The following is a 14,087-nucleotide window of genomic DNA, read 5'->3' as shown; positions in this document are numbered from 1 at the left end:
TGGCTTTAGCGTAGACGGTCTTAGGATGAGGCCTTTGCTATGGCTGATGACCCCTTGGAAGGCTTCCATGAAGTGAACCTTGCTTCACCTACCTCTCCGGACCTTCTTGGTGTGTGTGACCCAGGAACCCTAGAGCAGACGACCTCCCCGAGCGTCATCTATCGGCCACACCCTTCGTCTTTATGCTCTGCTCCTCTCCAGGCTAACGCCTTAGATCTTTCTGATCTTCCCACACAACCTGTGTACTCATCTCCTAGGCGTTTAAACTGTTCGGAGATACCTAACATCAGGTATGAGATCAGTGTCACACAGATACCCAATGTCAGGTATGAGGTCACTGTCATGCAGACACCCAATGTCTGGTATGAGATCACTGTCACACAGATACCCAATGTCAGGTATGAGGTCACTGTCACACAGATACCCAATGTCTGGTATGAGATCACTGTCACACAGATACCCAATGTCAGGTATGAGGTCATTGTCATGCAGACACCCAATGTCTGGTATGAGGTCACTGTCATGCAGACACCCAATGTCTGGTATGATGTTACTGTCATGCAGATACCCAATGTCAGGTATGAGGTCACCGTTACACAGACACCTTACATCAGGTATGCAATCATTGTCACACAGATACCTAACATCAGGTATGAGATCACCGTCACACAGATACCCAATGTCAGATATAAGATCATCAGCAGGCAGATACAATATCAGGTATGAGATCACCAGCACGAGGATATCTAATGTCAGGTATGAGATCACCAGCATGAAGATGCCTAACATTAGGTACGAGATCACCAGCACAATTATTTTGGATTATTGTTATTTTTAAAAGTTTGCTTGATTGTCTTAAATTATCCTTTTTTAGAAAATTTGAATAAGTATGCCCATGTAGAGTGATATATTTTAATCCTTAGACCAGGAATTGGCAAACTTACACAGGTGTCCAAACCAAAAAATATTTTAGGTTTAGCAGGCCATATAGTTTTCTTTTTTTAAGATTTTATATACTTTTTTTTTTTTTATATGGATGTTTGGCTTGCATGTATATCTGTGTACCTCATATGTGTAGTACCTGAGGAGGCCAGAAGAGGGTGTCAGATCCCCTGGAACTGAGTTACAGACCTGTTAGCCGTCAGTGCTGAGATTCAAATCTGTGTCCTCTAAGAACAGCAAGTGCTCTTAACCACTGAGCCTTCTCTCCAGCCCCAGGCCATGCAGGTCTTGTACCAGTTCCTAAGTTGTTTTTAACAGTGTAAAAGCAGCCATAGGCAGTCTGTAAATAAATGACTGTCCAATAAAACCTGTGGCCACAGAAATTTCATACAAGTAACACAGGTCATACAGTGTTACTGATTCCTTGTGATCCATTCCTGGCTTGTGGGCCTTCGGAAAACAGTGGAGACTTGATTTAGCCTTCAACTGCAATTCATGACCCCTGTTCCCGAGAAGTAGCCCTTTCTGTGGTGATGAGAATATTTCTTATGTTGTGCACGATATGAATGATAGCCGTTAGCCACATGCGGCTGTTGAGCGCTTGACGTGTGGCTGGTAGGAGGAGCTGCCGTTAGTTAAATGGAGATGGGCTGGTTCTTCATGGGAACTTTTATGGCATCCCCTCTGAGCTGTCTCTCCTTGCAGCGTCCATGTTCCGGACCCGGCCTCGTCTGTCCCCTCTGGAGTGGCAGTGGGACTCATCAAGTTAACTTCAAGGAAGGACAGCTGTAATGCCGAGCGGGAGTTTTTGCAGGGCGCCACCGTCACAGAGGCTCCCGCCGGCAGCGATGATATCTTTGGGCTGAGTACGGATAGCCTGTCGCGTTTACGAAGCCCATCTGTTCTGGAAGTTAGAGAAAAGGGCTACGAAAGGTTAAAAGAAGAACTGGCGAAAGCCCAGAGGGTAAGGAAACCCTGTTGTCCTTCTGTGTATTCTGTTCCAGTGATGACTTGGGATGGCAGCTCGTAAACACAGCCTCACAGTTTTGCTCTTCCCCTTCACGTGGACTCAGCCTCATTGGACCGCATCCGTAGTGTGTGAAATTGCTTGAGTGATAAAGAAGCTCTGCCTAGGAATAGGAACCGGAGGAATGGGATTCCGAAGCTCTGTCCCGACTGCTGTCTGTCTAGCTTTAGTCCTTACACAGTCTTACCGATTGTATCCCACAAGAACTGTCTGTCGCCTTACGTGGTTGGCTTGGGAGTCCCTCACCGAAGCCCTCCAGGCTAGTTCTTTTCACTTGGAGGAATGTTTTAGTAATGTCACCTCTTTTCTGCTGATTGTGAATATTGTCTGTATTTTACATCGGAGAACTTTCTTTCCTTGATATATTTTTCCATTTGTCTTTAAATTTATGGCCAGCCCTTATCCTACCCCCCATCCCCAGACTGAAATTGAATTGCAGAGAGAACTGCATAGCATTAGGAAATGGGAAATGTGTGTGTGTGTGTGTGTGTGTGTGTGTGTGTGTGTGTGTGTATGTGTGTGTAGGGGATGGTACATCTGCCTGTGTGTGCGCGCACGCGCAGAGGTCACAGGCATGGGGTGTTTTCCTCTATCGTTCTCTGCCTATTCCTTTGAGGCAGAGTCTCTCCTTGAACCCTTTTTCTAGATTAGGCTAGAAGATAGCAAGCATCAGTGATCTTTCTGACTCCCCTGGAGCTGCGGTTATGGGCTAGACTTGTCTCATGGATGCTGGGGATCTGAACTCTAGTCTTCATGATGGTACAGCAAGCATTCTTAACTGTTCAGCCATCTCTCTAGCCCAGGAGAAGTCATAAATGAACAATCTTACTTCATCAGCCTAAAAACAAAAGTCAGGTCAAACCCAGTGAGTAGCAGAATGGGAATGGTAAAGAGTGAGAGCAGAATTCAGTGAAATTAACAAGAGAAATAGAAAACAAATAAAATACGGATTCTTTAAAACATCGATAAAACTGACAAACCTCTGGCAAAGAAAAGTTTAAAAAAAGGTATAGATTATCAATATTAAGAGTAAAACAGGTATTACTCCTGATCCCACAGAGAGCAAAAGTACAATTTAGGGATGATAAGAAAAATACTATGTACATAAATTTGACAGCTGTGGTCAAATACCAATTTGTATTTTAAAAACTGAGAAAAATACGTCAAACACTTATTTCTTTCATGCCATGACATTGTCTGGGCATGTATTCCACCATCTATCCACCACGGCCTTCTCATTTTCCCCCCATTTATTTATATTTTGTGTGTTCATAGCTACACTGGGAATCTCTTTTGAAATCTTCAGTTTGTAGTATTTAGAGCTGTGTTGAGGTAACTGAAAGGATTATGATGTGTGACCATGTACATACTGAATTGTCTTAGGATGAGTATAATATCGTTGTAATGTTAGCTTAGGACTCAAGTCTTGAGGAGGACTTGAATATGAAAATACTTTCTAAATTCTGGTAACTTATGAATCAAAATTACGTCATTGGCCATTTCTTATTCTGGTGATTCTTGTCTGCCTTGTTTCCATCCTTTAATTTATTTGTACCTTCCTGTTCAAAGTAAGTCTTGAATTTTATCCTTTCTACTAATATGTGCCCTGTAACTGGTGTGTTTAGGCCGTTTATACTTAGTGCAATATTAATGAAATTGGCTAAGTCTGTTGTCTTACTATTTGTTTTCTCTTGTTCTCTTTGATCTCCTATCTTATTCCTCCTCTAGTATTAATTCATTAGTTTGGGTAATTTACTTTCTTTGGCTTCCTGGCTAACTGTGGCGTTAACCTGGTTTATAGTTTATAGTACACTCTTAATTTGTCACTATCTTCTTTCTTGTGGCATACTACCTATGTACAGTATAAGATCTTAGAACTCTGTTTTCTTTTTCTTTCTTTTTTTTGGGGGGGGCGGGGGTTTGAGACAGGGTTTCTCGGTGTAGTTTTGGTGCCTGTCCTGGATCTCGCTCTGTAGCCCAAGCTGGCCTCGAACTCCCAGAGATCCACCTGCCTCTGCCTCCCGACGGCTGGGATTAAAGGTGTGCACCACCGCTGCCTGGCAGAACTCTTTCTTTTTCAGTTCCAGCTCTGTTCAGTGATTATCATATACTTCATATATTTTAAATCTCATCATGCATTTTTATTTTGTGTTAAACATTTGATTATTTTGAAGGAATGTAAATAATGAGTAAGAATCTTTGGTTTTCTCTACATAGCTACTGTTTCTAGTGCTGCTCTTTTGTTTCATGTGTGTCTAGATTTCCAGCTGGCTTTTTCTTTCTGTTTAAGGGGCACCTTTAACATGTTTCCTGTTTGCTTATGATGTGAGGTCCCTTTCTACTTTAGTTTTTTATTTCATTGGTGCAGACTTGGAGGCTGATGTATGAATTCTTCCTCTTAGTATTCAAAAATGGTGCTTTGCTGTCCCCCAGCACACATTGGCTCTCACAGCGACAAATTCACAGGAAGTTGCTCTGTGTGCCATGTCTTTGCTTTCTTGCTGCTGTGAATCTTCTGTAAGCAGTTTTCTGATTTCCCTGGGTAGTATAGTTTTCTTCATAGCTGTGGTGTGTGTGTGTGTGTGTGTGTGTGTGTGTGTGTGTGTGTGTGTGTGTACGTACGTACGTAGGTGCACATATCATGTACACTTGGAGTGTGGTGTACTCTTGTAGATTTTTGGTTTTCATAAAATTTTGGACATTTTGGCTTCAGTTTCAAAAATCCTTCCCATTCTTACGTCTCCTCTCTTCATCTTCTATTATATGTATGTTAGAGTGTGGGGTTCTAGTCTACTCTTTTTTCTTCTTCTTTTTTGTCTTTTCCCTTCGTTTGTGTTTCATGGTGGATGGTTTCTCATTCCTTCTGCAGTACCCATCCTATTTCAGACTTGGTAGTTTTCATGTCCAAAGTTTGAAACTTTCAAGAGTTTGCTTTTGTTGTGTAGCATGCTAGCCCTTACTTCTACTTCTTGAACATACGTTTTAAACGTCCTAATACCTCATCTGCTCACATGACCCAGGGCTCGCTTTGTTTCCCACTTCTGGATGATCAGAGTCTTTTGGTGCCCGATGGCATGAACGTTGTTTTTGTAGTTTTTCAGTTGTATCAGATGGGTGGTAAGTTGCACCCTGTTACCTTCTCTGGATTAGAACTGGAAGTTGTATGGTTTATCTATGCACTTTGTAACCCCTTCCTGAATCTACATTTCCACACACACACACTTCCATTATTTTGAGCTTCCCGAGGAAGATTATGCATTTTGTTCATGATCGTATCTGATGTATGTGATGTATTCTTGCTGTAGTTTGTCGATTCCATGGATTATGTATATGTACATACAGGCATACTGTTGTGTGACTAGGCATGTATGGACAATATTTTCGATAGGGTTATTGCTAGTACTTAAAAGCAGCACAGTGTATTAGAAACTTAGCCTTGCAGAGTTTCATCTTTTATGTATGAAATTCTCTGGAGAGGGCTTCCTAGTAGCTAGGCACTGTTTTCCTGTGAAGTAATTAGGGGTCTGTGTTCTTCTGTCCTGGCCTGAAAAATCACTTTTCAGCAGGAGACCCCTAGTGTTGGAATAGGGGAACCATTTATGGGACCGATGGGGAGGTAGGTGTAGGATGCTGGAGATCCTTGTGTGATTCTTTGGTTATCTGCCCTTCCTTTCCCAGTGTTGCTGAAGATCAGCTTGGGTAAAATTAGGGCTTTCGTATGTCCTTATTGAAATGTGGATTTTCATACCTCACCCCAGAGTGGCTGAAACAGGATTTTTTGTATTGAAGCTTAGAAATAGGCATTTCCTACTAACTTCCCTGTTAATTGTTACATTCACACTCTTCTGGTGTGAGGGGTAGCCTTCAGGTTTTATTGTTCCTGAAAAAAGAATGAAATGGCTTAGAAAATAAACTCGACTATAAAGCTTGCAGCCAGAGGGAGTTGCTCAAGAATACATGCCTCATTTATTTAGTATGACCTACTATAATAATTGTAGCCAAAGAAAGATCAACATTTACCAGGATCTTTCATTAACAAATATTTCTTGACTGTGTAGTGTGCAAGAATAAACTAGACATGACTCTGTGTTTTCAGAGTTTACTCTGGCAGTTTGATGATGTATGTCTATAATCTTAGCACCCAGAAGACTGAGGCAGGAGGATTGCTGTGAATTTGTGAGTCACTATATGCTTGACTACATACTGAATTCCAGGCCAGCCTGAGTTAGAATGAGGCCCTGTTTCAAAAAAATAAACCAAATTAAATTAAGAAAAACGTCTAGTAGTTGGACAGAAAAGATGTAGCTCTGCCTCATTGACTCTGAGCTGTCTTTTTTTCCCCCTTATAACATGACTTAAAATTGTTACCAGTTAGTAATAAGGACATTGCGATTGCCTACCTAGGCATGAACTTGATCAGAGCTGATCATGCTAATTTGATTTAGTTGGATGCTTTATTGTTGATCATAATTATTAAATTAAATACCTTCAAAAGTATCTCACTGTAGTGAGGTATTGAAATGGAAACACAGAGTAACAGTAAAACTCTGTTCTGTCAGCCTAAAGGAATTCTCAGAATGACAACCCCCTAAGAAGAGAAACACTGTATCATTGTTTCATTGACAGCATTTTTCTTTCTATATGGATATAATGTTTATCATATGGAGAAGCCTAACTAGATCTATAGCTGAGTGGTAGAGAGGTTGCATCGTGTGCGCAGTGCTGGGTGGTTCAGTCTCCAGCCCCGAGGTGGGGCAGAGGAGGTCTTCACTGACCGCGCTGCCATGCGTGGTCAGCCCCAGCTGCTTCGGGAGGATGCAGGGTTGCAGAAGGATTGCTTGAGTTCGAGTCGGGCCAGCTTGGGGGACATAGCGAGACCGCTTCTGGGGATACAGTGAAGACGAAGTCGTAAGTGCTGACATAAGCTTGTTCTCTGTGCAGCTCCCGGGTCACTTCCCCGGGTTACACTCTCAGTCTGTACCACTGGCCTGAAATATTACCATCATTACGGTCATCTGTTCCTCCAGTGGGGTTTTTTTGTTTGTTTGCTTTTAAACTTAGCCAAACTGTACAAGTGATAGATCCTGAGTGGCAAATATGATGGTTGCTTTCTTAATTTGACCTTGGTTAGAATCCTTCAGAGACCCCCATTCTCTTATCAAAGTCCTATTTCTTACTTTGCCCTCCTATCTGCTGCCTGAGACAGGTCAATACCCTGCCTTTCCTGTGGCCTCCACCCTCCACGTCATCATCTGCTCCAGACCCCTGCTGTCCTGACACACGCCCGTCATCACTTACAGATTTCCTTGTGAGTCTGCCGAGAGGCTTTGCGATCCTCATCAGACCGTGACTTGAGGAAAACCATGAATTTGCTCTCAGATTCTGTCTCCAGCACCAAGACGATCGCCTGAGTTAGCAAAGTTAGCATTTGTTGAAGGGGTGAGGATTGAATAACCGTGTTAAAGTACAGAGTACTGATAAGGAAGAGCACCAATGTTAAAAGGATTCAGGCGGACACCACATCTTTCCTCATTTTCATTGTCTGAGTCGGACCTTGAAGCATACGGACAAACGTAGGCACCAGTCATTTGTGGGGAAAGTTCAGATGGTTTGGACCAGACTGGGGAGCGACCCTGTTTAGAGTGTGAGTCAAGGACGAACTCTGAGGAGGTGAATGATACAAGCTCCTGAGTTCTCTAGTGGGCGGAGTTTATGCAGCTTTGGTAGGTTCTGCCTCTGAGTGACAGCCTCGCTGTGGCTCCGGTCTTCTGGGAGCTGACTGGGAGTCTTGCTGTTTCCTTTTGTGTTGGTCAGGAGTATGTACAGTTTCACTGGGCATTGCGTTCTTAGCACTGTCCCGGGTCCTGTGTCCTTTCAAAACCTCTGCAGATCTGCATCTTGTGCGGGATGAAATGCAGCTTCCGGTCGGCTTTTCACTTAGCGGCACGCATTTACGTTTCTTGCATCTCTCTCCATGGTTGCATTGCTCACTTCCTTTACCCCCAAGTGCTCATCCGTTATGTGGATTGACCACAGTTACTTGTCCAGTAACGGATACCTTGGCTGCTTCCAGGTCTGGGAAATTACAGGTAAAGTCCTGAACATCTGTGCGAGGCCTCAGTCTGCAACTTCTTTGGATCTCTGGCAAGGAGTGTGATTACTGGGTCGTGTGTTAAGACTGGGTCTGGTTTTGTAAGTAGCTGTCAGGTCATTTTTCAAAAGGACTACAGGGCTTTGTTCCCCCAGCAGCAGGGATGGAGTTTCTTGTTCTCCATGTCCTCACCAGCGTTCAGTGTCTTCAGTGGCTGGGCTTTGGCCGTTCTGATGGCTATCTAGTGGCAGTTTATTTTCACTTGCAGTTGCTCAATGAGAAAGAACATTGAGAACATTCTTTCATAAACATGTCACCTCTGTGTCTTCTTTGGTGCAATGTCTTGGTCTGCTGTTGTGTTCATTTTTAAAGTTTTTCTTCTATTAATGTTAATAATTCCTTTCATATTTTGGATACTAGGTCTTCAGCACATAGGTCTTTTACAAGTCCTATCTGTGGCTCACCGTTCTTTCTCTCTGTCCCTTTCCACTCATCCTTTCCTCTGTCCCCTCCCCGTCCTGTGTGTGTGACCCGTCCGTGTCCTCACCCCCACCCAGGGATCGAACCCAGGGCCTCATCCTGTTAGGCGCGCACTCTCCCATCATGTCATCCCCTCAGTTATTCTTACTCCTTCATGGCTTCATTCTAAGTCACGGTTCGACAGTTTCCTTTTCGCTCTTAGTAAAGAAAGCCTCAGCAGTTTTTACCTTGTTTGAGCTACCGAAACTTACTCTGTCCCACCACTCCAGCAGGTTCATAGGGCAGACATTTCCCGAGACTCTACAGGTGCTTTACTTTGTGACCTTATGAAAGACAGTTTGGAGCCGGGCGGTGGTGGCGCACGCCTTTAATCCCAGCACTCGGGAGGCAGAGGCAGGTGGATCTCTGTGAGTTCGAGGCCAGCCTGGACTATGGAGTGAGTTCCAGGAAAGGTGCAAAGCTACACAGAGAAACCCTGTCTCGAAAATCCAAAAAAAAAAAAAAAAAAAAAGACAGTTTTGCTGGATATAAAACACTAATTTATAGCCTAGAGAGTCTTTAAAAATATTACTTTGTTGTTTTGTAGCATAAAATACTGCTGTTGAAGTTTCAGACATTTAATTTTTTTCTCCCTTATAGGTAACTTGGCTTTTAAAAGTTTTTAACAGACAGAAAACATAAAAATCATATACATTAATGTATCACTATTAAGTTTCATACATATGTATGTTGTGTCATGTTTAAATCGTGTTAAGCCTATCTAGCGCTTCACAATTTTCTATTGACAAAGTTCTCGAAATCCTTTATTACGGTTTTTGAAATGCTCAGCACATTGTTACTTGAGTCAGCCTGCTGTACAGCAGCATTCCAGAACGTCTTGTTTCTGTTGAACTGTAACTTCGCGCATCCATTTTTGTTTCTCATGTGCATATAACTTGAGTTTCTAGCGGAGTATTTGGAGGTGTGGGTCAAGGAGCAGGGTAGCCAGTGTGGCCTTCCTTGGAGAGTTACACCTTGTCCAGCCAGGTCTTCTCTAGGGCAGTGTGTCTGGGGGGTCTTACCCTCTCAGCACCCCACTATTAGATCAGAGCCCTGTCTCAGCCTGCCTGCAGAGTTTTGATGGTTTTCTGAACAGGCTTTTCCCTCGGAGCGAGGCTGTGCTGGGAGAGGCCTCTCACTCACTGCTCCTGCCCTCTGTGAGCGCTTAAGAGTTTCCTAGCAGCTCGATGCCTAAGGATGGAACATGTGGCTGATTGCATTCACCTGCTGGTGCGGCCTGGGGAACCTTCCTGCTTTTTTCCAGTTGTCTCCAAAGTGAGAGTCCTCATCCTTTGAGGACTTTGTAATGAGTTGTGGGTCTGAGTCTTCACTTCACCTACTCCTGCACAGTGAGGACACATTCTCTTATATCCTGAGCTTTGCAAGGATTTTCTTCTGCCAAGTTCTGTTGAGGATTTATCATCAGGTTCACAAGCTTAGGATGTCTGGGTTTCAGGAAGTGTCCTTGGGAGATTGAAAACCTAAGCTGCCTTCACCGTCACAAGACTCGTCATTACGTCATCAGCGGAACTGTGAGGGACGCGGAAGGAGTGTCAGTTGTTTCAAAATCTGTGTTTGAAAGGTTAGTTTAGGGAGACTTCAGCATATGAAATGGAGTATTTTGATGTTTAAATACAATAATATTGTGTGTGTGTGTGAGTGTGTGTGTGTGTGTGATGCATGTGGATGTGCATGCTTGTGCAAAAGTGTGGCCATGAGAGGCTCACCAGGGTGTCTTCTTTAGGTGCTCTCCCGTGTTTGTCCCTCACTGAGTGTGGACTCACCTGTTTGCAGGCTGGCTGGCCAGGGAGCTCTAGGATCTGTCGGTTTCTGCCTCCTCGGTGCTGGGATTACAGATGTGCACCGCTGTGCCTGGCTGTTTCACGTGGATGGGTTCTGGGTCCAAACTCGGGTCCTTGTGCTTTTGTGGCAGGGATTTCATGGGCTGAGCCATCTGTCTCCTCCAAATAAACTTTAGAAAGTAACTAATTTTATTGGCATTGATACACAAAATTGAAAGAAGAACACGCTTTATAGAAATAAGCATGTTCAGAGAAAAGCCGAAGGGGGAATCGTGTTTTTTATGTGTTGTGTTTAGTCTCAGGATGTTTCATGGACGAGATCTAATGTAACATGTTGGGATTAGTTGTTACTGGAGAGTTGTCCAGTTTTCTTTCATCTAGCAGGGACTAGGCATTTTCAATAGGAACATGTAGGAGATGGTGTTAATATTTTACTATTTGCTTAATAACTATTATGTCATCGTTACACTCTCATATCAGACTGAAGAGATCTAAAACAAAATTATCAATTTCTCATAGGAATTGAAGTTAAAAGATGAAGAATGTGAGAGGCTCTCGAAAGTGCGAGATCAACTCGGGCAGGAGCTGGAAGAACTCACAGCTAGTCTGTTTGAGGTTGGTCTGTTCCCATGGGGCCAAGAGCAACATCTCAGTTTCACATGTTGACGGAAGATTGTGAAGGAATCTGGAGAAGGACGTGGCTAGCTTCATGTGTGCTCATAATCCCTCTAAGCAAAAAAGAGAACATGATCTGTGATTATAATAAGGAAATGTAGTCCCTCATTTAAAATAGTGTAAAGAGGGAAATAGAATACCATAGGTTATCAGTACCTGGCGGTTTAAACATGTGTGTGTAAATGGAGAGGTTAGTGACTGGAGTTTTAAATGTTACCAGTTATTTAGGGGCTACTTTGTTTAACTTTTAATGTTCTTTTATGATGGCAAACCCTTGAGGTGTAGTCATTGTCCAGGGTGATTTGAGGGCCAGTAGGTGGCACACCTCTTCATCTCCTGCTTGCCCTCAGGACCAAGATTTCTACCCAGCTCTACTTGACTCTTGATAACAGTGCCATTGGCACAGAGAGACAGATGCAGTGGAGCATCTGTGTGTGAGACAGGCAGAGAGAGAGAGACAGAGACAGAGAGAGACAGAGACAGAGAGAGACAGAGACAGAGAGAGACAGAGACAGAGAGAGACAGAGACAGAGAGACAGACTCTTCTTGTAAAGGACTGGCTCATGACTGTGGAGGTCGCCATGTCCCGGGGCTTTACGGTGGGTTGGCAGATCTTAAAGTGTCTGCATGTAGTTGAAATTAATCAGCTGAAATCAGTGTTATAATGGGGAACTTTTTAGTTTGAGTTCTGATAATCAAAATAAAAATTACATTAGATACACAAAAGAGAAAAGAATCAGTATACCACCACACACACACCACACACACACACACACACACACACACACACACACACACACACACACGCTCATACCACCAAACCACAATGAAGAGAACAAGAGAAAAGAGGAACAAGGAAACTACAGACACAAGAGAGGACACAAATGGACAACATGGGGAGAGTAAGTCTGTACCTTACAATAATTACATTAAATGTAAACAAACCAAATTCTCCAATCAAAATATACATGTAGATACACACAGCCTGAAGGTGAATGGGTGGAGAAAGATTTCTGTGCAACTGGTAAGGAGAACAGGCGTTGTTTTATTTGAATTGCACTTTCAAAACTGTCATTAAGAGACAGGTTCATTACATAATGACAAAAGATCAGTTTGATTAGATGATACAATTAAATATGTACCCAACAGCAAAGCACCTCGATGTACAAAGCAAATACTATTGGAGCTGAAGGGAGAAACAGCAATGTAGATATATAGTAGGAGATGCTAATACCCCTTGTATTTAATGGATACATTGTTTAGATAGAAAATCAAATAAAGAAGCAGTCGTTTGGATAGTGTTAGACCAGATGTACCTACGGACATACGTAGAACTTCCCACATGACAAAAGAATCCACATTCTTCTCATGTGTACATGAAATATTGTCTAGAGTAATTCATGTTACATTGAAAAATTAATTATAAATTTAAAAAGACAAATGATTTCCACAATCTTTTGCAGCCACAGTGACAGCTAATAGAAATCAACAATAAAACAGCAAAATACACAAGTATGTGGAAACTAAGACACTTTGAACTGTGGGGTTAAAGAGGGAATTGAAAAGGAATTTGAGAAACTTCTTGAGACAAACACTGAGAACATAGCGCAGTAAAGGCTTCTGAGATGCAGTAAAAGCAGTGCCGGGAAAACTGCATAACAGTAATGCCCACAGAGAGCCACAAGAAGACACCCGACCTGATGCCAGACCTCAAGGAACTTGAAAAAGGACAAACCGAGTCCCAGGTTAGCAAGAGGAAGTGAGTAACAGAGTGTATGCAGTAGTTATACAAACAAGGACAAAAAAGGAAAATATCAACAAAACTAAGAGTTGCTTTTTTGAAAAAAAGGAGTAGCCAAGACCTCTACTAGACAGAGGGAAAAAGAGAAATCTTTAAAAAGAGGCGAAAGAAGAGATGGATGAAGATTTCGTAAAGTCACAAGAGTCCTGTATGAAAAATCAGACTCAGTCAAATACTCTAGAAGAAATGGAGAAATTCTTAGAAATAAACAGTTTATCAAGATGGGATGAAGATGACATGGAAGGTCACAGAAGACCAATGACAGACACTGAGTCAGTAACACACACCGCAAAGCCAAGGCCAACTCACCCGTAAGAGTCCAGTGCTAGATGGCTTCACAGGTGACTTTACCAGACAGTCAAACAAAATAACGAACATTTGCTAAAAACAAAGCAAAACATTGTAAATAAAAGGGAGCACACTTCTAAAAGCATTTTCCAAAGTCCGTATTACTGTAATGGCAAAGCCATGGGATGATGCCATGAGAAAAACCCTGTAGGCCAGTAGTCCTGACACACTTAAGGTGCAAAACTCTTGAAATACTCGCAAGCTGAGTTCAACAGTACATGACAAGAACAGTATACCATGTCCAAATAGGGTTTATTCTTGGAATGCAAGGATGGTCCGACATCAGCAAATCAACTGGTGTGACACACTCCGTTCATGGGAGATAGAAACCATGGGATCATCTCAACAGATGGAGAAAAAGCATCTTACGAAAGTCAGCACTAATTTATGATAATTTTTAACAAATGAGGTATTAAAGGAATGTTATTCCACACACTGAGGACCACGTATTAAACATAGGCAGCATTGTGATCACCGGGAGGAACTGAAAGTATTTCTTCTGTGCTCTGGTCCAAGCCAAGGATGCCATGTGGTACTAAATCTTAGTCAGAACAGGTTTGCAGATGATTATCATTTATGTAGAGAAGCCAAAAGATTCAGCAACAAAAACAGAACTGATAAATGAACTTTGTAAAGTTTGAGATTTAAAAAAAAGTCAGTAGTATTTCGATATACAGCAAGTGATCTGAAAAAGGGAATTAAAGACAGTTTCCCAAAAGCATCCACAAGAATCGCTTCCTTAGAAACAGTGAGTTGTACACTGAAAGTTATGGTAGGTTGATATGAAGGGAATTAAAGAAGACGCACAAGTAATCATTCCATGGATGGGAAGAATTAGTTCAGCTAAATTTTTATGTAACCAGCGATCTATAGATTCAGTGT

The 14,087-nt window shown here is 42.5% G+C and overlaps 1 protein-coding gene across 4 annotated transcripts in view; it reads left to right on the top strand.

The window, feature by feature from the left end:
- The window catches only part of Rab3ip (RAB3A interacting protein), a 45,500-nt gene that overhangs the window by 12,019 nt on the left and 19,394 nt on the right, over nucleotides 1–14,087 (top strand). For 2 of the 4 annotated variants that reach the window (XM_076553959.1, XM_076553960.1), the window contains exons 3-5: nucleotides 10–290; nucleotides 1,648–1,906; nucleotides 10,901–10,996. In XM_076553959.1, coding sequence (XP_076410074.1) covers nucleotides 40–290; nucleotides 1,648–1,906; nucleotides 10,901–10,996 — 606 coding nt within the window. In that variant the 5' untranslated portion in view covers nucleotides 10–39. Of the gene's footprint in view, nucleotides 1–9; nucleotides 291–1,647; nucleotides 1,907–10,900; nucleotides 10,997–14,087 lie in introns of those variants that run through there. The other 2 variants (XM_076553961.1, XM_076553962.1) reach the window with 2 other exon arrangements.

The sequence above is a fragment of the Peromyscus maniculatus genome, chromosome 18 (genome assembly GCF_049852395.1).
Source record: "Peromyscus maniculatus bairdii isolate BWxNUB_F1_BW_parent chromosome 18, HU_Pman_BW_mat_3.1, whole genome shotgun sequence".
Taxonomy (NCBI): Eukaryota; Metazoa; Chordata; class Mammalia; order Rodentia; family Cricetidae; genus Peromyscus; species Peromyscus maniculatus.
This window is presented reverse-complemented; position numbering and strand designations above follow the sequence as displayed.